The sequence below is a fragment of the Pseudophryne corroboree genome, chromosome 2 (assembly GCF_028390025.1).
Source record: "Pseudophryne corroboree isolate aPseCor3 chromosome 2, aPseCor3.hap2, whole genome shotgun sequence".
NCBI lineage: Eukaryota > Metazoa > Chordata > Amphibia > Anura > Myobatrachidae > Pseudophryne > Pseudophryne corroboree.
Window position 1 is genome coordinate 947,934,769 of NC_086445.1, and position 24,091 is coordinate 947,958,859.

A 24,091-nucleotide genomic window follows, 5' to 3' on the forward strand; every position below is an offset into this window, starting at 1 on the left:
TACGCCTCTGATAAACAGCACTACTATGCGTGGGGTGAAGTGAATAAGATTGTGCTACTGTGTGGCGTAATTTGAAATGCGTGTACTATTGTGTGGCCACACCCCTTCCTTGTGAGACCACACCCTTTTTTGACATGCACTGTCCCTTTGTAAAATATGGGAGGGCGCAAATTAATAGTTTGCAGGGGGGCACCGAACAACCTAGCACCGGCCCTGGCTGGAACCCAAAACTTGTAATTAAGCAACAGGTTTTTTTTCCATTGAGCTATTCTATGCAAATGCTACTTGCTCTGCAAATGAGACCTCATTATATCAGAACCAGAAGGCTCTGCAGAGTTAAATAAATGGCTCATGTCTTAAAAACAGTGAATGCTTTACCTACAGATCAAGTTCATGTGATTATCAGAGTGAATGCATGTTAGGTAAAGGTCACAATGTGCTCCTTGCAGCCTCTCCTGTACGAATGTCACTGAGCAGCATCCCTTGTGTTGCAGGAGGACTGGCTGGGACAAGGAGTCAGCAGAACGTGCCTGTCCTCCCACTGCATGGGGGACACTGGGAGCAGAGGGAATCCCAACATTCCATCATATGCTACAATTGTATCAGCTCAACAGATACAAGACCCTCAGTGTTCCGATCAAAACTTCTTTCTGATCATCAAGTCAGAGTGTGAGGCACACCCCCACCTCCCGACAGCCAATCACAGTGCAGCCCAGTGTCAAACTTTCATCCAGTGAGCAGCCCAGAGAGCAGCCTCTGCCCCCTCCCCAGGCAGCCCTCCAGATGAGCCCCCGTCCTGCCTGTGAGTGGATTGGCCGGGCTGTGGCGTGTGTATTGTGTGCATGCTAATGCAGCTGTCTCTGTCCTCAGACTGCTCCTGTATAAGGGACGCATGGAGAGAGCAGCCAGGAGCAGCAGGGAATATGCTGGGGCCACTCACTGGTTCATAGGATAAGACTGGCTGGGAATTCAGGGACTGGGCACAGAGGACGTGGGAGACCTGCAATGAGTTGTCTGGATGTTATGTATCATCACCAAGTGTATGGGATGCACCAGTATCTCCCGGGAACAGCAGCTTGTCCTACAGCCTACTACCACCATCAAAGCCAGCAGGTGAGTCTGACATGGTGACATGGTCACATCGGGGTCTGTACAGCATGTGTATAGAACATAACAGTACGATATGTCTGTGTATAGGACTGGACATCACATTAGTATATAGGACATTGCAGTAGAATCTGTATACTGTATGTATAGGACATTACATTAGTATATATACACACACATAGATATGTATATATATATATATATATAGCATTACACTAGTGTCTGTATGTGCTTTCGACATGACGTTAATATCTGTGTATAGAACATTACATTAGAGTACATAGAACATGTATCTGGCTCATCATCTAGAACAGGGGTTCTCAAACTCGGTCCTCAGGACCCCACACAGTACATGTTTTGCTGGTAACCCAGCAGGTACACAGGTGTAGTAATTACTAACTGACACATTTTAAAAGGTCCACAGGTGGAGCTAATTATTTCACTTGTGATTCTGTGAGGAGACCTGCAAAACATGCACTGTGTGGGGGTCCTGAGGACCGAGTTTGAGAACCTGTGATCTAGAAGAATATACACTGCTGCTGGCATCTCACAATCACATTGATAACAGACATGATTGCCCAATATCGGTACAATGTGTGTTGATCTTGGACGATGCTACAACACCAGAGATAATATAATCTATTCACGATTCTCAGTATCAGATGTCTGTTAGGTTACAGTGGGAAGAAGCTATAGCAGGGGAATAGCCTGCGAGGGATAAGTGCGCAGCTCAGCCTCCCAATGTGTCATTCCGCATTTCTTGCATAGTTTTCCTCTGACGAAACGTTGTCTGTTCCTATATTACGTGCTTTAGGGGATGGCTCTATAGTGATAATGACCCAAACATGCCATTATTCAGTGTTAGCAGAAAACTACAGCAACCTGTTACTGTACCTATAAAGCAGCGAATGTAACAGATTGCGGTGACAGACTGGAGAAGTTGTGCGCTGTCTTTGCTCAATATTGCGCATATGCGTCCACCAACAAACGCTGTCTTTCAGTATAGCGCATATGCGTCCACCAGTAACACACGCACATGCTATCATGGCTTAGACTGGTCATTGTGAGTTACCCCATTAGTGATGGAATGTGCTGTACAGAAGACGCAACAGCTCCTGGATGTTGCGCAATAAACATGGCAAATCAACGCCAAAAGTTGTGTACTGGGATCGCTTATTTTACTGTCGCTTAATGCTCATCTGTAGGCTGAGAAGTTAGAAAAAATGAAGATATGTTACTGTAATCCGTATACACAATTAGTAAACACAGTAAATCTAAAATTAAATAGTTACGCAAATACTAATAAGTGTATTTTTGTGTTCCTATAATATATAGATTTTGAAGCTATGCATAGATATAGATTATATGTATATATATATATATATATATATATATATATATATATATGTACTGCATGTTGTATATGTAAATTATATAAGTAGTATATATTATATACATATATATTTTATAGAGATAGATAGATATATATATATATATATATATATATATATATATATATATATATATATATATATATATATATATATAGTAATTAATGGCTGCTAACAATTAACGGAGATAGATCAAGACATATATGAAACCACAGTACATAATTCGGACAGACCGCACTGAATAACGCCTGATCGATTATGTATAAGAAACATGACTAAATTATATACTGATAAAATCTAAGTCTCATATTATGCATCAGAACATTCTATGTAAAATAATATCACATTTCGAATATAGGTTTCAACTATCTGCAAACAGTATAAAAGGTTCTCACTAACTTAGGTGTACTGGGAGCATTATTGGTCAGTGGGCAGTGAATTGGTAATTTTTATACTACTTTCTGTGTTTTAGATGTATAATATAGTTCAGTATCTTATTCTCAATCTTTATGCTGTATGTTTTAAGTTAACAATGTGTACAGGACAGGACATGATAAAGTACAACCTACTGTATATACATAGATTCATCTGCAGAACTGCAACATGTCCTTGGAAATTGCTTTCAAATGTAAGCTCCTATTACAAGCCACATTATCAATTAGGAAACAATTGGGGTTCTATGTAATAGGAATAGAATGTGGCTTTAATAAATGTGAGTATTCTTATCAGACTGACAGCAGACTGCAGGCATGCACAGAGCGTGGGTGTGAGGTGGGGCAAACTCTGGCTTGGCTCAGACACAGCAGTCATTGGAGAGTACAGGATTCTCTTGTTGCATTCCATGAAGTTTTATCATTATTAAGCATGAAGATCATTCTTTACAAGGGAAGTGCTTACGGGGGAAAAAAAAAATGCTAGTAAAAGACAGCAGAATCATTTCAAAGTATTTTGGCTCTGTGAACATGTAAATTAATATTTAGCAAATTGTATGCATTTACATTATATTCCCAAAAGCTTTTGTAGTTGCATGTTGTGTTTTGGGGATCCGGTCTCTAGGTCGACAGTAACTAGGTCGACAGGGTTTCTAGGTCGACAGGGTCTCTAGGTCGACATGTTCTAGGTCGACAGGTCAAACGGTCGACATGAGTTTTTCATTATTATTTTTTTTTTTTAACCTTTTCATACTTAACATTCCACGTGGACTACGATAGAAACGGTAATCTGTGCCGAGCATGAGGTTTTTAAAAAGAATAATAATAATTTTGGGGATTTTTCCATACTTGACAATACACGTGGACTACGATTGGAACAGTAACCTTGCCCGAAGCTGCGAGGGGAAACGGTGCACTAATTGGGGTTCCCAGTCACTCTACGAAGAAAACGACACCAAAAAAACATTAAAAACTCATGTCAACCTTTTGACCCTGTCGACCTAGAGACCCTGTCGACCTAGAGACCCTGTCGACCTAGAGACCCTGTCGACCAATAGTGGTCAACCTAGACACTGTCAACCTAGTTACTATCTACCTTCCATACCACACCCGTGTTTTGCACTTTATTAGGCTTTTTCATCATGAGTCTTTACAGTTGCCAGTATGGCCAGCAAGAGGCTGTCAGGGTGTGCTGGGACTTGTAGTACCACAGCATCCAGGAAGTTGCAGATTGCTTAAATGTGCTCATTATCTTATGGAAGCTACTGTATTTGTGTGTTGTTAGGGGGGAGATTTATGAAATCTTGTAAATAGATAAAGTGGCGAAAAATAAACTACTAACCAATCAGCTTTTGCCATTTTCCAGGCTGTGTTTGAAAAATGAGAGGAGTTGATTGGTTCGTACTTTTATCTCTCTCAAAGCTTTGATAAAGCTCCCCCTTTCTGACAATATAAGACATTAGGGGACATATGTTTCAAGACCTTTTTGCTTAAACCATGCATAAACTATTGGTTCCGCATGATTTGAAGTGTCTGGGCTGTGTTCTGTAGCAACAGCCTAGTGCAAGGGATTTCACATATGTCTCCTGCAAAGATTAATTAGCAAGGATTAATTAACTGCATACCACATCCCTAGTATTCTCAGTAGGGACTGCAGCCTGACCCTATGTACTCAGCTTTTCCAATCCGTCTCCAGCAGCCTCCATCTTTCTCCAAAGTTTTTCAGTAAATGCCACTTTGAATATGCACAGTATCAGAAAGAGTGGAGGAGTCTTTCAAAAATGTGAAACACTCTTCTATTGCGCAAGAATGCAATTAGAAGGGACTGTTGACCCTGCAAAGTTATGTTGCTACATAGGGGGGTATGTATCAAGTGAAAAATATAATAACACTTCTTGCTAGGGATAGTTAATAATTGCTGCACGGAGCACTAGGATTCTCCTGTCTCTATCAAATCAAAACATAAACAGACATGGGATCTTTTTATCCCAAAATCTCTTATCCAGGAAGTTCTGTTAAACAATAAGAAAAATAATAAAAAAAGGGGGGGGGGGGTTGCAGCTGCCTCTGTGAAAAAAAAACCTGTCAATGGAGAGTTTCCGGGACTCAGAAACCCCCCCTGCTTGCACCACTGTGGGGGCTATTTTAACATCATTTAGGTCATACTTGCCTACCTGACCCTCTCCATGAGGGAGAAAATGCTCTGTTCCTGGACTTTCCTGGTAATGTATGATTGCCATCACCTGTGGTGAAACACCTTTCTTATCAATTAACTAGCTCACCACAGGTGATGGCAATCATACATTACCAGGAAAGTCCAGGAACAGAGCATTTTCTCCCTCATGGAGAGGGTCAGGTAGGCAAGTATGATTTAGGTATAGTGCAACAAAGTACAAATTCTACTCTGGAAATCTTTAGAATGAAATCATTACTGCTGATAGATCCAATACATGTTTTATTCCTCATATGCTTTTATGCTTTGAAAATGGTAATTTTTTCTTTAGCTCCTACAGTATACTGTATGTATGAGAAATAAAGGGTTGAGAGATTAGCCTGTCCTATAAGCACCACAGATAATGGGCAAAATCTACTGTAATTATCCTCATTTTACACTATTTTGAGATGGTCTAGGAAGCAGACTTTTCTGTACTGTGCTGTAGCTTTGTCCGCTAGGCATGTTTAGCATTCATAGTATGCGCAGCATTGAAGCCAATTTTATCTATTCACATTCCCAGCGGAAACTTTGGTCCCCAGTTCTGTAGGAGTGAATATAATAGAATACAAAAATGAAACTAAGAAAGTTTTTCCTTTTAAAGCTGTAATATGTGTTACTGCTGAAGATAGGGAAGGGCTGGAATTGTTTGGCTTTGGGGGGCAAACACAATCAAGTAATCCAGGCTCTTAAAGCAACAGTAGGAAAATGGGGGTTGTGTGGCTTGTCTAATATAATCATGGTTTTACACAGTCACGCTGAAAATTATTTTGAAGAGATAACACAGCTTGATATAAACCAGTATTCAATGCAGCAGAGCCTATTCTATTGACAAATACACAATACAGAGAACATTCTAGTGACATTGCTGCAATATGGAGATCATTCTAGTGACAGTAATACAATACATAGATCATTTTGGTGTCACCTGTGCAATATAAAGAGAGTTGTACTAAGCAGTGAAAAGAGTGGAGAAGTGAGCCAGTGAATAAGTTGCACATGCCAACCAATCAGCTTCTCTGTAGAATTTTATAGTATGCACATTTATAAATGTTACTTTAATGCTGATTGGTTGCCATGGGCAACTTCTCCGCTGGCTCACTTCCCCACTCTCTTCACTGGTGCTCCGTACATCTCCCCCAGAGACTTATTTTGTGTCCACTTTACACAAAGACAGCATTCTAGTGACTGATATACAATACAGAGGGCACCTTACTGATGAATACACAAAGCCATTTAGTGATTACTATTCAAAACAGAAAGCATTTTACTGATCACTGTAAAACACAGAGGCCATTTTGGTGATCACTATACAATACAGACAGCATGTATGCAATGCTGACCCTGTTCTGGAGGCCACCATGCAATACTGAATCCTAAGCCTCTGTTGGATTTACAATGTATACCTCCAAAATGGCTGTCCTTTTAGCCCCTAAATAACTGATGATGACACAATGGGGGTAATTCAATTAAATGTGATGTAAGAACACATGTTGGCCCTTTGATGAAAAGTGAGGCTACATCAACAACTAAACATCTACCCTATACTAGAATGAATGGTAGCCTATCCCAATCACTGCAGTTTACGTCCATACTTGTTTTGTTTGCCTTAGGCCCGGCCATGCACAGTCAAATTGGCTACATGCATTTTGCATAAACAGGAATTACCAACAGCTAGACGTATCAGATTCATGGGAAAAGCATTTTCAAATCCTGTATAAAAATAGATCAAAGTGTGAATTTATTTTACGCAATACCCAAGGAAATTAGTCTACTATTAGTCACCATCAAATGACTGGAATACTTCGAAACTGTAAAGAACTAGGGGGGTGATACAGACCTGATCGCACGCAGGTGGTGTTTTGTGGTGCTGCGATCAGGTAGTTGCCGCCTACAGGGGGAGGGGGTAAACGCTGTGCAGGGGTGCGATCGCTAGTACAGAGGGCACCTTACTGCACAGCTCCGGACTTACTCAGCCGCTGCGACGATCTGGCCTGGAGCTGACGTCAGGAACCCTCCCTTGAAACGGCTGGACACGCCTGCGTTCTCCCGGACACTCCTTAAAAATGGTCAGTTGACACCCACAAACGGCCTCTTCCTGTCAATCTTCTTGCGATCGCCGTGACGTTAGTTTTCTTTGTTAGTTCTGTCGCTGTCCCGCGATCTCCATCGCCGGCGGCCGACGCGCCTGCGCATTGTGGAGCATACGCCTACGCAGTTCAAACCCGATCGCACCGCTGCAAAAAAAAGCTAGCGTGCGATCGGGTCTGAATGACCCCCAAGGTCCGATAACTTGTAAGTGTATGTAGGCTTACTACTGTACAGTGCTTGACCCCAATCACCGCTTGTCAAACCTTTTTATTTTCATACATTACTCAGTAAAAGTCACTTCATAATCATTCATAAAATAATAAAATATCAGGTTAAGGATCAGACTGACGATTTGTGAAGAAAAGAAACATTTTGTTTGTTCTGTCTGCAGTTTGGATTCATTTGTTAGGTAACCAACCTCAGTGGCATGTCTTGTGTAAGTTTGTGTAAAGGGATCATCGGATCTGCTTGGGGGTAGAGATGGAAGGATTTAAAAATATGTTCTGTAGAATCACACACACATATAATAAGGCTTTCAGTTTGATGGGCTAGAATGGAATTGAAACTATGTTTGTGGGAAGTGCTGCCAAATTGCTGCAGGATGTCTGTAACTGCTGTTATTTATTTATATATATGTTGTAGCACTAGGGTTCGTCTTCAGTAGAACTCTCGTCTTTCCGTCACACAAAAAAGCCTTTTAAGGGATGTCAAAACAGATACGTGTTATCTCTCAAAAAATATTTTCCTGTAGTCAGAAAATTGTTCTAATGGACTTCATGTAACATACATAAAAACATAGAATCTGACGGCAGATAAGAACCATTTGGCCCATCCAGTCTGCCCTTTTAGGGTTAGGTTATTAGGGTAAGGGGTTTGGTTTGAGCATTAGTAGGGTATTAGGTCAGGATGTAGGGTGGGGTACAGAGGTGGACACTAAGGGGGAGATGTTCTAAGCAGTGATAAAAGTGGAGAAGTGAGCCAGTGGAGAAGTTGCCCATTGCAACCAATCAGCATTGACGTAACATTTATAATTTGCATACTGTAAAAGTATACAGAGCAGCTGATTGGTTACCATGGGCAACTTCTCCACTGGCTCACTTCTCCACTTTTATCGCTGCTTAGTACATCTCCCCCTAAGCTATATGAGCTGCGACTGCTCTCCCAATGCAAGTGACAAGGACAGGGGAAAAGACAGTGGCCCAAATGTATGAAGCCTTAACAAGAGATAGAGTTGAGACGCATAAGGAATGATAAATGACCAGCCAATCAGCTTCTAACTGTCATTTTTCAAACACAGCCTGTGACATGGCAGTTGGGTAGCTGATTGGCTGGTCATTTATCACTCCTTATGCGTCTCTACTTTATCTGTTGATAAAGCTTAATACATTTGGGCCACTATGTACTATTTTCACCAGTCCCTAATCTGTTATACATGCATTTTATTATACTACTCTAATGTTTTGTCTCTTCTAGACTGTGCCCTTACTTCTGCTTTACTTGTTCACTGGAATGTTTTATTTAATCAATAGTGTATTTAAGGAATTTTCAAGACAGAACTTTTATTGTAGTTACATCATTTGCTAATAGTAGTCAACTTCCAGGAGGGTAGGCAAGTATGACTGAGGGCACGTGTGGCCAGGGTTGGACTGGCCCACAGGGGTACCAGGGAAACCACTGGTAGGCCCCACTGCCTGAGGGCCCACTCCTTCCTCTAGGGATCAGACCAGACTGTGCACTTGTATTATACATGGTAGATATGTTGCGTTACACTGCACTAAACTATTGTGTATTTCATGCCTCTGTGGAGGCTGGTCACACCCCCTTTGTAGGCAGGCCACACCCCTAAGCATGGGCCCCTATAACTGCATTCCCCCGGTGGGCCCTTCATGCCCCAGTCCGACACTGCGTGTGGCATGTGTACTGGAAGCAGTACAGTGTGGCACATTGTTAACTTAGGGCAATACAGTGGGACATAATCAGGGCCATAGAGAGCTGGGCCCTGGTTCTTTTTCGGTTTGGGGTTTGGCCTAACGGCAGGAGGCGTGGTCACATTCCCTTAGGAAAAAAACAGATGGGGGGGAGGGGCCATGACCCCTTCAGCCAGGGTAAATCCAGGGAGGAGTGTGACCAGTGTGATGTGGACCGAGGTGTCTCTCTAGAAGGGTGAAAGGGCCCCTACAGCATGTTGCTATGGGGTCCATAAGTCCAGGCTAAGCCCTACTTGTAGGTGTTTGAAATCATGAGAGCAAAAATTTCAGTCTAGGGAGAAAAAAAGAACAGGTGGCTCATTCACAAACATGAGCTGGGAAAATAGGTAAAAGCACATGAAAACTTGCGTTGAACTGATAATGTTCAAAAATGAGAGAAATACATTACAATATTGTTCGTTTTAAAATTTGTCATCAAAATTTTAGAACACAATTCTGGGAGCGGCACCTTTGACTATTATATGATATATTTTCAATGCATTTGTCATGCGTTTATAATTAGTGAAAAACGTATAATGATAGATTGGTGTTGGGAAACTGTGGCTTCATCATTATAGTTCGGTTTTTGCCAATACTGCGCTGATGCATACTTGGATGCAATTCAGTTTTATGGGCGGATCTTCCATGTTTTCACACTGTGCATGTTGCACTGCCCAGTGCATGCAGATATGGGTGATTCAGAGTTGTGTGCAACTTAGTTGCCTCTCCCACTTCCAGCTGAATGGGAGTAACTAAGTAGTTACTGGGATTTCGCACTTAGGCCAAGTCATACTTGGTGACTTCGGTAAGTTCCTCTCTGGAAGTACCCAGGTAAACGGGATTGGGGAGGCTCCCTCCTGTGATATAATAGTAATAAATATTATTAATTATTTTATTTATATAGCGCTTTTCTCCAGCAGGACTCAAAGTCGTTTTACAGACAGAAAAAAGAAAATAACATATTTTACAAAACATTTTGTATGAATGAAGTAGAAACACACACGCACGCACGCTAGAGAACACAATGAGCATACTGTCAGATTGGTCACGTTGGGTAATTAATTCCATGGGTTATATATTCCACACATGAAAGGTACCAGGTGAGGCAGCCATTTTGGGGGCACGAAGTTGGATTACCCTGGGTGGAATGGGTCATGCCTAGAGTAGATTACACAAAATGGGTGGTTGCAGTGTCCTAACATAGTGAGCCCTAACATAGCTGGTCTATGTATCTTTCATCCCATCCATGAGCGTACCAGGTGAGGCAGCCATGTGGGTGCACTACGAAGGTTACACTGTGGGAGATAAGCCCTATAAAGACCCATGGCATGATGGGAAAACTGACACGTGTAATATAATGTACGCTATATGAATAAATCATTATATAGTACATCCTGCCTGTGGAGGAATCGCCCATGTGGCCATCTGAGGCGCACTGCGTAGGTTGCTGCTGGCATGGCGTGCAGAAAGTAGAGGTACAGCATATAGTGAGGTCACGGAAAGAAAATAAAGGACAAAAGAAAAACACAGTGGCATAAAAGGCAGTATTAAAACAGTGGTGAGGGCAATATAAAAGTCATGGAATTAGATTGATATGTTTCAGGGAGCAGTAGATGCTATTCATAGCAGTAAGGGAGCAAGGTGGCCCAGTTTCTTCAAGAGGTGATCCAGAGTAAATAGTTAGATGAAAGCAGTCCTTAGGTGCAGAGTTGGCTTCCCGGCGTTGGGAATGGTGCCGTGATGATGTTAATTGTAGTGAAACACGTTAGCACTGCCCCTTGTCCCACCTATTTCACAAGGCAGCTGGGTAGTGAGCGGATGATCCAGTAGAGTGATCCACAATTCCAGAAGTGGTGCCACAGTGACGTGATTCATAAACAATGGCTTTGTGCCTTTCTACTTTACGGGGCCACTGAGAGTCTCCTGGCAGTTGTGGGAGATTTGGCATACATGGGCTACGGTTAGAGAGGTTTTGTAGATGGAATTTATTTAATTCAATGGTCATTCATTACTCATCTAGAATCATCATCCTCTGTAGAGATTGATTTAATATTGACAAGGCATGAACCATGCCCTGCCCGTCTGCATCACTTACTGGGCCTAATAGATACCAATAATACTTATATGATCTTGTAGTGGGTCTAGTAAAAACGTTATGAGAACCTCATTACAATGATGACAATGTGATGTTGTGGTTTTCTTACAGAAGAAGATTGCGGCTTACAGTAAAATGCAGGAAGCGTTAGAGATGGCATTCCCAACCAAGCAAGAAGAAGAGGAGAAAGACCAGCCTGCCGAAATGGAATATTTAAATTCTCGCTGTGTCCTACTGACTTACTTTCATGGAGACATTGAGGCAGTGGTGGATGAACATTTCTCTAGAGCCTTAAGTCAAATAAGCACCTTTAATCCGGAGAACACAGCCACAAAGAGCAAAACAGTGACAAATCGAGGTAAAGGCAAATGACAACGTATTCTCCACCGTTATCAAAAATATCTTAGAACATTAAAAAATTGAAAATTGTAACTAGTTGCTATAGAAGTAATACATACACTGAATCTATCCAAAAGTTGGGCAAACATTCAGTAATTACTATTGTAAAAGTTTTTATTTTATATTAAACAATAAAGTGTTTGCTGTCCCCCAAAGGTTTAATATATCATTTCAAGGTCTTTCCACCTTCAGAGAACTTTTATTCATTGGTTTATGCAGGTCCTTCTACAACTTTCAGTAAATACTTTGCATTAACACTTCGATATTCTTCCATGCTAATCATTCATGTATGTTTCATGAGATAGATATTAATATTTCCTATGTCCGATATTTCGGACACGGCCCTGTTGTGCTTCCTGCATTAAATACAATTGTATACAAAAAGGGATATGGGGCGTTGGGTGGACACAACTTAGGTCGACAGTTATTAGGTCGACCACTATTGGTCAACATGCATTAGGTCGACAGGGTTGCTAGGTCAACATTTTCATTAGGTCGACATGTACTAAATCGACAGGTCAAAAGGTCGACATGAGTTTTTTTGGTGGTGTTTTCTTCCTAAAGTGACGGGGAACCCCAATTAGTGCACCGTGTCCCCTCGCATGGCTCGTGAGCTTCGGGCAAGGTACCTCGTTCTGCTACCGCTGCACTCAGAGCCGGATTAAGGCTTCGGGGGGGCCGGGGGTACCTAAAACAAGTAGGCCCTAAGGTCTAAAATTAAAGTCATAACACACACACACATATATATATATATATATATATATATACACACACACACACACACACACACACACACACACACACACACACACACACACACACACACACACACACGATAGAACCGTCACTCTATGCTGGAGATGCTTTAGTGGGTGCCTTCAGTTGAATTGATAATATAAAACGAAGAAAACTGTGGCACTCGCAGATGCAGTAGAAGCAACTTTTTACTGGGTTACATCCATTAGAAATGTGCCTAAGGCGGCCTTGACAATGCTTTAATCCACTAATGCCTGCCTTGAAAACGGTGGTTGCGGATGTAACCCAGTAAAAAGTTGTTTCTACTGCATTTGCGAGTGCCACAGTTTTCTTCGTTTGAGATATATATATATATATATATATATATATATATATATATATATATATATATATATATATATGTTCCGATCAGCTGGCACTCCCAGTCACAGATCCATCTACCACGGTGCCTATTAGCAGGTTCCGGTATGAATGGTCGACCATGTTATGGTCGACAGTCATTAGGTCGACCACTATTGGTCGACATTGACATGGTCGACCTGGACACATGGTCGACACATTAAAATGGTCGACACATAAAATGTCGACATATGAAAATGTCGACATGAGTTTTTTTACTTTTTTTGGTGTCGTTTTTTTGCGTAAAGTGACTGGGAACCCCAATTAGTGCACAGCGTCCACTCGCATGGCTCGCTTCGCTCGCCATGCTTCGGGCATGGTGCCTTCGCTCCGCTACCGCTTCGCTCAGCACACTTTACCGTTCCAATCGTAGTCCATGTGGATCGTAAAGTATGGAAAAGTTCCCCAAAAGAAAAAAAAAGTTAAAAAACGCATGTCGACCTTTTCATGTGTCGACCTTTTCATGTGTCGACCATTTTCATGTCTCGACCATGTGTCCATGTCCACCATGTCAATGTCGACCAATAGTGGTCGACCTAATGACTGTCGACCATAACATGGTCGACCATGTGAACGGATACCCTATTAACATGTAGCATACACAAACTGAACAAATAGCAGTCAATGGTCTCACTATCTGCTAATAAAAGACAGCAGTCATGGCATTTTGCAACATTTTGGGCGTTTAATGTCCGTCGTCGGGCACTACTGGTTGCCTAACGACGGGTATTAAACGCATGAAACGTTGCAAAATGCCATGACTGCTGTTTTTTTATTAGCGGATAGTGAGACCATTGAGTGCCATTTCTATATATATATATATATATATATATATATATATATATATATATATATATATATATATATAAACATACTGTACATATATAAATATATTAACACAAATAAATATATATATATATATATATATATATATATATATATATATCCGTGTGTTGCAGTAGGCACTCCTATATTGCATATATAGCCGGGGTGCCCTCCTTCCAAAATTACACTGTGTATGGCTTGCAGCAGTGAAAGAACAATCCTCCGTTCCCAAAGAACAAACACAGGCGGCACTCCACGGACTTGTATAAATAGTGATATTTTAGTGAATAAAATCACAGCATGAATGGTCCATTCATGCTGTGATTTTATTCACTAAAATATCACTATTTATACAAGTCCGTGGAGTGCCGCCTGTGTTTGTTCTTTGGGAACGGAGGATTGTTCTTTCACTGCTGCAAGCCATACACAGTATATATATATATATATATATATATATATATATATATATATATATATATATATATATATATATATATATATATATATATATATATATATATATATATATATATATATATATATTAGACCCAGATAATTAACTTAAACTTTAAGTAGCATAAAAGAAAGTTCAGGCAGCCTTTCTTACTTTTGCACTGCTGTGCTGACGTGAAGACAGGCTGTGATGCAGTGTCATACAAGCACAGAACAGGAGGAGAGCACGTTCCTCTCTCTCCTCCACCAGGTACAACAACCTCCGTCCTCTACCCGCGCCGAGGCTGTGCATGTGCAGGACCCCTCCTCCTTCCCATCCAGTCACGGAGCCGCAGGCTGCAGAATAACGTATCATAGAACAGCGGAACCGTCGTTCGCTCACTAATAGTCTGCAGCACTGCCGGCTGCTTGACGGCCATCAGTGGGGTGAGCAGCGTCGCAGATCGGATCGGTAATAGATATCCAATCTGCGGCTGGTGGCGGGGGTCCCTCTCACAGCGTGGGGCCCAGGGGGTACTTACCCCCAGAGCTCCCATCGTAATCCGGCTCTGGCTGCACTCAGCACAGGTTACCGTTCCCAATTGTAGTCCACGTGGATAGTAAAGTATGAAAAGTAAAAAAAAATGTGAAAAACTCATGTCGACCTTTTGAACTGTCGACCTAGTACATGTTGACCTAATGACCGTGTGACCTAGTGACCGCATCGACCTAATGCATGTCAACCAATAGTGGTTGACCTAATGACTGTCGACCTAAGTGGTGTCGACCTAGTGACCGTATCCCACAAAAAGTATCTTTGGTTTTTATCCACAGGGTATTCAATTAAACATCTATGCCTTGGTTTGGCATATTATGTCAATATTGTTCATATTGACATGCATAATGTCGACATGACAAAATGTCGACACATTCAGCATGTCAACAATCACCTCGTCGACACTTAGGCATGTCGACACTGCTGTAATGTCGACATGAAAATAATGCTGACAGTGCATTTGTAAGGGGTTGTGTATAGGATCCTGACAGTCAGGATGCCGATGGTCAGAATACCGATAGCAGCATCCCAGCAGTCAGAATCCTGACACTTTTTGGAAAGTAATCTAACAATAACCCTTACCCTCTTCCATCCTAACCCCCCGAACCTACAACCTAACCCTCCCTTCATGCAGCCTAACCCTAACCCTCCCCTTAGTGCCTAACCCTAACCCCCTTCCTCACAGCCCAACCATAACCTACCCCGGCATACTTACGTTCTGGATTCTGGCTGTTGGGATTCTGGCTGTCGGGATTTGCAGCTGTGTCGGGATTTCGGCACTGGTGTTCTGACCACCGGTATTAAGAATGTCGGGATACCAGCTACATCCCTTTGTCCCTAACCCCTAATACTAACCCCCAAACCTGAGCTTGACCCTAATAGTAATGTCAGCATTTTCACTGTGTTCCCAAACTCAGTCCTCAAGGCACCCCAACGGTCCAGGTTTTAAGTATATCCATGCTTGGCCACAGGTGACTTATGGGGTAATTCAGAGTTGATTGCAGCAGCAAATCTGTTAGCAGTTGGGCAAAACCATGTGCACTGCAGGGCGGGCAGATATAACATGTGCAGAGAGAGTTAGATTTGGGTGGGTTATTTTGTTTCTGTGCAGGGTAAATAAATACTGGCTGCTTTACTTTTACACTGCAATTTAGATTTCAGTTTGAACACACCCCACCCAAATCTAACTCTCTCTGCACATGTTACATCTGCCCCCCCCCCCCCCCCCCCCCCCCTGCAGTGCACATGGTTTTGCCCAACTGCTAACAAATTTGCTGCTGCGATCAGATCTGAATTAGGCCCTTAATTAGTACATCAGTCAATTTGATTTAACCATTTGTGCTGAGTCATGGATATCTTTAAAACCGGCACTGTTAGGGTGCCTTGATGACCGCATTTGGGAGCCACTGGCGTAGACAAAAAGCACAGAACTACATTAGGAAGACAATGTATTTACTAAAATTTAGGAAGGCTCGCAGAAGAGAATGAACTAATCTGAGTGTGGACAATAACTTTGATTGTTCTGTTCAGGAACCTGATCTTTTTCACGCTTGAGAATGAAACTAATTAGTATAAAGGATAAACTAATATTATTTTGTAATCCATGGCAACTAGATATTTACTTTCTCTCATTAAACTTTCTCTAAACTGACAAATGTTACAGTGCGGAACAGCAGCATTATTAAAGCTGTGAAATTGGGTTGGAATAAGGTTTTATATATAAATACAACAGAAAGTATTGTGAATTCTTTCTATGTAATGTTTTCATTTTAAATTAGCAATTGCATGTACTTATCCACATTAGTTTTATTACTTGTTATTACAAATGTCTTTATTTTTATTGCATACTATTTTAAACAAATGGGGCAATTAATATCTCAGTGGTACACTGCCATGCTAAAAAGTAATAAAAATGGGCAGAGTTAGTGTAGCACGATCCAACACCTCGTCCTGACCGACCTTAAGACTCATCCATTCCCTCAATAACTCTGAAATATAACTGGTCTAAAGGCGGTTATTCAGAATTGTTAACAAACCAAAAATGCACACTAATGGGCAAAACCATGTGCACTGCAGGTGGGGCAGATGCTTCATGTGCAGAGAGATTTAGATCTGGGTGGGTTGTATTGTTTCTGTGCAGGGTAAATACTGGCTGTTTTATTTTTACGCTGCAATTTAGATTTCAGTTTGAACACACCCCACCCAAATCTAACTCTCTCTGCACATGTTACATCTGCCCCACCTGCAGTGCAACATGGTTTTGCCTATTAGTGGGCTTTTTGGGTTTTCTAACAAACCTGAATAAGGCCCCAAATGTGTATATACATACCTGTTATATTTATGTTATGTCCCAACCTCCCCCACATATACCGAATACTGTATATCTTTTTTTATTATATAAAATTGGACTGTTTGACACAAACTTTTTGACATTTTTGACCTTTAGATTAGCACCGAACGTGTCCTTTAAAAAATAGATGGTCCTAAAACATAGACAATAACACGTAACTTTGTGATTTTTAATACCCTTCCTGTTAGACATACACAGTAAAATCTAAAGCAGGCATCGGATACTGTTCCCATGGGATGTTCCTTCCTAAAATAGCTGACATTTTACTTATAATTAGAAAAATGAGAGAGCTTAGCCCGAACAAGGGAAAATGCTCTAGCGAGCTATTATTCTGTAGACGAATATATCCGTTCTTGAATATGTTACTTCCCATTTTCTGTCATGACTATAAAAGGCATTTTTACTATCTCATGAATTCACTGATTTAATTAGAACAAGCTAGTCACAGCCAGGGCCATATGTGTGTTAAAGCATGTGTCTTGTTTTTCAGTTTGCATAATTATGTTGTATAGGGTTTACATGTATAGGGTTGCAAGGAAGATAATTTGTGAACTATCAAGCCTTGGATAGAGATCAAGTGGAGAGAAATAAAGTACAAACCAATCAGCTCTCAATTGTCATGTTACAGGCTGTGTTTCAAGAATGTGCAGAAGCTGATTGGTTATTATTATTATCCTTTATTTATATGGCGCCACAAGGGTTCTGCAGCGCCCAATTACAGAGTACATATGCACATAATTAAAACAGGACAACATTGACTTACAGTTGAAGACAATATAGGACAAGTACAGGGTAACTAAGCATAACTACATCAGCAGATGACACTGAGATAAGTATCAGGGTGGCCGAAAACTGCAGGATATGGTGCAGTTGAGGATTATTAAAGTAAGAAAAGGATAAGCACATGAGGGAAGAGGACCCTACTCGTGAGAGCTTACATTGGTACTTGGTCTGCAGTTTATCTGTCTTCAAGGCTTGATACATCTCCCCCAGTATGTCTTCCGTCTTATCATTTCTTGAAAGTTGCTTGCTTTATGTCACGCTTATGGCACAATGACATGTTGCATATACATGTATCTAGTGAGCTGTGGTGGTTCTACGAGCAGCAGGGATTCCCAAGGACTTGTAGTTTCTATACAGCCATTGCTGCCCTAAAGGCGCCCACACAAATAAAGATTTATCTTCCAATCTGGCTGTTTGGAACCAAAATCTGGTAATGGATGGGAGCAAATGACAGTTGACCATTTGAAATGGTCAACTGTCATTGGCTCCCATCCATGTTATTTGCTCCCGTCCATTACCAGATTTTCATTCCAGCCAGCCAGATTGGAAGATAAATCTTTAGGTGTATGGGCACCTTAAGCCTGAACTGGTCAGTGCCAGCTGTGAGGCCTATTGAGACCTACAGTGGTTTTTTAATGAAATTGACAAAATTTCCCCATAAAAAAATGAATGGCTCTTATCACTATTATTTGTGGCGAATGTGGGGGAGATTTAAAGCCTGCAGAGAGATAAAGTGGATAGAGATAACATACTACTAACCAACCAGCTTTTAACTGTCAGATTACAGGCTGTAGTTTGGAAAATGACAGCACAGAGCTGATTGGCTGGTACTTTATCCCTCTCTCTCCAAGCTGTGATAAATCTCCGCCTGTGTCTGGGTATGCTGCACTGGAAGTGCATGCTGGCTAATGTACCTCCACAAGAGCTGGACAGCTACAATCTATTGGCCCAGGAGAAAAGAACCCCATAATGCAATTAATATCTGTATGTTATTTATCAAAGTTAAGGAGCAGAAAATTACCTTTTATATGGCAACTCTGATCATTTTCATTAAATACGTTCCCCTAAACAGTAAATATTAATGTATGTTTGTTTTAATTTTTAGAGAGTTCATCAGTATCATGCCAAAGGACTAGTTTACCCCCATCACTGTGGACGAACTCATATCAGTCACCTACTCCAACTTGCCTGAGTGGAGTCCATCAAGACTTTCCAGCAACAACCCCTGGCACTTTCTCAACTACAGACCATAGCAGCTGGCCTGGAGATAATGTGCACCAGACCCCCTCTCATCCTCCTCCGGTGGCGTCAGAACCCTGGCACTATCCCTTGGCTTCATCTGCAAATTCGCCATATGCTCACATGCATGACGTTTACATGTATCATCACCACCATGCCCACCCACACATGCATCATCACCATCATCGTCGTCACCCCAGCTCCCACCTAGATCCACGATACGGGCCCCTCCTAATGCCCTCCGTCCGCACAGCCAGGATTCCTGCACCGCAGTGTGATGTCATTAAAACAGAAGCCACTACACCCACAATGGCTACGGCACCCTGGGCCGGTGCTTTCCACGGGACTGTGGACATTGTACCAAGTTTTGGCTTTGAGACAGGTAACGGCTTTTCTGCATAAATAGTCATGTATCAAAGTGTGTATCACTGTAGGACAGGAAGCAGTGTGAGCCGGAGGTGTGTACAGGACACTAACTCACCAGAGTCTGGAACTGAGTCCCGCTTCATAAACCTGAAAGGACAATATGATTTTGTATTTTTCTAAAAAAACAAACCAAAAAACAAAACAAAATGCTTTACACAATTTTCACCCCAGAATTGTATTCAATCAATCTTCTGTTGGCTTCTGACCAAAGCATTCCAAGAATAATTGAAAAACATAGACCGGTTTTATATTAAATATTAATGACTTATTAATCTGTTTTCTTCATCTTGTTCCTATTTATTTTCTTGCGTGTGGTCCATATTTAAGTTTACATCCGATTATATGATCGAAACCAGATTACTTTGGTGGAACATGAAAAGCCATTTACTCCACTATACGGGTACGAAAACAGGTGGGACCATCTCAGCAAAGCCCCCTGATTTATCGCTAATGGGCTATATATAGCTGGCGCACTAGGAATATATCCATATTGGAAAAGGGCAAGCAAGAGTAGATAAAGAACAGTCATAGTGTAGTTTTCCATTGTTATATGGCTTTAAATTAGCAGTTTCTTTATTGCTTATATTATTGCAAAGAAACAAAACAGCAGGGATTTCATGAAATGGAACTAGTTCAATAAAGTTATGTTCTTTATAAACCACATGTGAGATTACACGTGCTGTGTGTATGGGAATGCTAGCCTAAGCAGCCATAAAATGCTGTAATAGAATGTTTTACTGTAATATGTAACTGCTCTATGTACTAAGCCTTGGAGAGAGTTAACATGGACGGAGATAATGTACCATCCAATCAGCTCCTAACTTCCATGTTCCATGGCTGTGACAGTTAAGAGCTGATTGGCGCCATGGTTAGTTTATATCCATCCACTTTATCTCTCTACAAGGCTTAGTACATAGACCCCCGCCACACTATCTATTCTCCCTCCAGGGGGGTCGTGGACCCCCAAGAGGGAGAAAAGATGTCGGGATTCCGGCGCCGGTATGCTGGTCGTCGGGAGCCCGGCCGCCGACAAATAGAAGACCACCCAACCTAGACATATGGGGCAGATGTATTAAGCCTGGAGAAGGGATAAAGAAGTGATAAAGCATCGATAAGCGCGAGGTGATAACGCACCAGCCAGTCAGTTCCTAACTGCCATTTTTCAAATCCGTTATGATTGGCTGTTGCATTATCACTGCTTTATCACTAGTGTACTACGATTCACAGGCGCTCGAGATCCCGGTGCCGGAATGCCGGCAGCGGGGTGAGCTATGCGCACCACGCTATTTATTCTCCCTCTAGGAGTGTCGTGGACACCCCGAAAGGGAAAATAGTTGTCGGCATCCCGGCGGTCGGTATCCCGGTGCCGGTATGCTGAGCGCCGGGATCCCAACAGCCGGGAGATCGAGTGCCACCCCTTTATCACTTATTTATCTCTTCTCCAGGTTAATACATCTGCCTCATAATTCCTGTGTCATCCAGGAGGAGTGGAGAAGACATCCACCAGAATGTGGAGGCAAAGGGCTACTTTAATAAATGGTGCAAAAAAAATTAAGCAATGATGTGCTGTAACCCATAGCAACCATTCATCAGCTCACTTTCATTAGTCTGGTTCCAATAGACTGCTTTAACCAACACTTGACTGGTGACTAGTGTACACATTACAGCACAATATACATAGCTCGTGGCTCCATGTTATTATACAAGCCCAGTTGAAGGTCATTGGCTTACTAAAAAGGAGGAAAATGCCATTTGGTGACATCACTTGCTTTAATATGCACAAGTGGTGAAGGGCAGGTCCAATGAGAGCAGAACAGGGCTTGAGTACTGGGGGCGTGGTCAAATCAGTGACTATGCCCCCCCCTCCTCTCCCCCCAAAAAAGAAAGAATTCTGCACGCTCTAAAGGGGGGCATGGGTGTAAAGTTGTGAATGGTCGATGTAGATGGGCAGAGAAAGAATGTTCATTTCTAAATGTGTAACAGGTGCATGAGCCTATTTTGTATTTAATATCAGACTCCAATTTCATTTTTCTAGAAATAATGATTTCATATTTATTAAGGGATGCAGAGAGCCCATTTACAGAGGTGAAAAAGGACTTGATTCTCCATCCATTCTGAGCTTCTGATGCTTACAATAGGATGCAACTTGCACATCTCAAGGGTCACGTCCACTAATGAAATAAAAACCTTCAAACAAATATAAGTGACAAATAATAGTGTCAGTCCCAAAGTATCCTGTCCATGATGAATTGAAGCTATATATGGGGGCTTAACTGTGCAGCATTTTAGGACAAAATCTGAACAGTGCATTGGTTGCCCATAGCAACCAAACAGATTTTTTTCTATCATTTACCTAGTACATTCTATAAAAGCTAACTTGAATCTGATTGGTTGCTATGTGCAACACCGCTTGTCCTCTTTAAAAGTTTTGATAAATCTTTTCAATGAATGAAGGGATGATGCTCAAGTGTTAGTAGGATGAACTTATTATATCATTCTTGCTGTTTACACACTGCCTTGTGTCTTGAACAACCATGCAAAGCCCATTAATTCGGCATGCATCTTGAAGTGTGTTCGGTGGAGAAGAGGTGCACGTGCACACATAAATAAGCAATGATCTAGAGATGAGCAACATTTTCATAACTTGCAGAATATGGCCTCAAACGTTCCTGATCCTAGCCCTGACTATGCCATACAACACAATGCATTGTCCTTCATTGCCCTAGGGCTATTCATAAACTGTAAATTCTGCAAACTTGAGCAGAATTTATAATAATACGGCGTGAAAAAGGGCATTCTGTCGCTAAATCAAAAACCGAAGAATATATTGCTGAAATTTCACACCTACAGTATGCCTATTCCAATGCAATAATAAGTTTGCATAACATGTAATTGCAGCCCCGCTCACCACTAAATTGACCATGTCTAAGTAACAGTGTGTGTGTGTGTGTGTGTGTGTGTGTTTTTATTTTACTCAATTCACATTGCAAAAATACTGAATTTATCTCTTGGTACATTTTCCTTACAATCCCCGCCCATGTATAGCAAACCATCGAAAAGTTGAGAACATTATACTCATGGCATAGTGTAAAAACATGGAAACGGCTTCCAAAATAAGCAAAGTTAACAGAAATAAATCTCCACAGTATTGTGGTGTAGTCAGGTTACCCACTTAATGAGGAGATTTGCTGAGCCCTGTATTTAAGATTTAGCACCTCGTGAAACCCACATTCTATAATAATTACGTGCTCTGCAAGATGTCTCTCAACAGGAAAACCCATATTATTAAGCCAGAATTTATACACGGCTATATCAGTTTAACAAACCGGTTAACAGATGCCGGTGCCAGTGAGACAGAATCGATGTCACTCAGTATATACATTTCTAAACAATCAAATAAAACTTTTTCCCACATATTTTACAAGACAACTGAATAACTATTGGGAATTAAACTTGCATAAAGAATAATCAGGGCAATTTTATTTTAAAAAAAAGTGGCAGAGGAGACATTTGTGCTGTCACTTAGAGGACAATGGACCCTTGATAGAATATTCATAAAACAACATCTACTGTATATCAGTCCTCTTGGTGATCTGGGGGCCCCTGCATTTCAAAGGGTGAGCTTTTTTTTTTTTAAGTGAAGTTTCAGAACCAAGGTGCTCCTACGTTCTCCTACAGTAGGTCAAATTAAAAGTTAGAAAAGTTTCTTCAAATGGGTGTGGAGGCCAAGTATGTTCAAATTAACCCAACTTTATTAATTTCTATGCAAAACTAAAGAAAATTTAAATGCACAAATGTCGGTTTCCTCTTGCCCTTACCATAAAATATAACGTGTAATTATTAAAATTATTTAGATGTTGATTAAAAGAAATAAAAAAAAAAACAATGAAACACACACACTTTAACAGGATGGGATTAAAGATGTAAAAGGCTACATAACGTACATGGGTGGAATGTTCTTCAGACAGCCATTTAGACAAATCCGTTTTGAAGTTTTAGATACTCAAAGGGCCTCTAATGAATGTGGAAAATTGTGGATATGTAGAGTAAATGGCACATGGATGTCTCAAAGAGGGTGCTGGGACCAGTGTTGGACTGGGGCATGTAGGGCCCACTGGGCTAATGCAGTGGTAGGGGCCATGTTTAGGGGCATGACCAGTCTGCACAGGGGGTGTGGCCTGCCACCACATTGGTTTGACTAACCATTAGAGAGTGCAATGTCTGGACCTCCTTCATAAATATACACAGTAAATTCAGCTGCTACATCTATGATAAAGTACCAGATTAAGAACAGATTAATAACAGCAATGCACTGTAGAAAATACACCATAGTCCGGTATAAGGTAACATATGTATAATGTATAATTCAAGTGCACAGTCTGGAACCTGATCCTTTAAAGCAGGAGGTGGGGCCCCAGGCAGTGGGGCCCACCGGCGGTTTCCCCTGTACCCCTGTGGGCCAGTCCAAGCCTGGCTGGGGCCAAGAAACTAAGGACATGCCGGCAGCTCTCATATATGGATCTCCAGCCTGCCTAGAAAGGCACAGTGCAAGCTAAATGGCGGTGCCAATGGTACTGTGATGGTGCTTCCTCCTGGCCTTGAATCCACAGTGATGACACCGATTGTACACAC

General features: G+C 41.5%; 1 protein-coding gene across 1 annotated transcript in view; it reads left to right on the forward strand.

The window, feature by feature from the left end:
- The first annotated feature begins 744 nt into the window (after positions 1 to 744).
- VGLL3 (vestigial like family member 3) overlaps positions 745 to 24,091 on the forward strand; it is a 30,321-nt gene continuing 6,974 nt past the window's right edge. Inside the window, exons 1-3 of the mRNA XM_063956306.1 lie at positions 745 to 1,113; positions 11,406 to 11,652; positions 18,900 to 19,415. Coding sequence (XP_063812376.1) covers positions 1,006 to 1,113; positions 11,406 to 11,652; positions 18,900 to 19,415 — 871 coding nt within the window. The 5' untranslated portion in view covers positions 745 to 1,005. The remainder of the gene's footprint in view (positions 1,114 to 11,405; positions 11,653 to 18,899; positions 19,416 to 24,091) is intronic.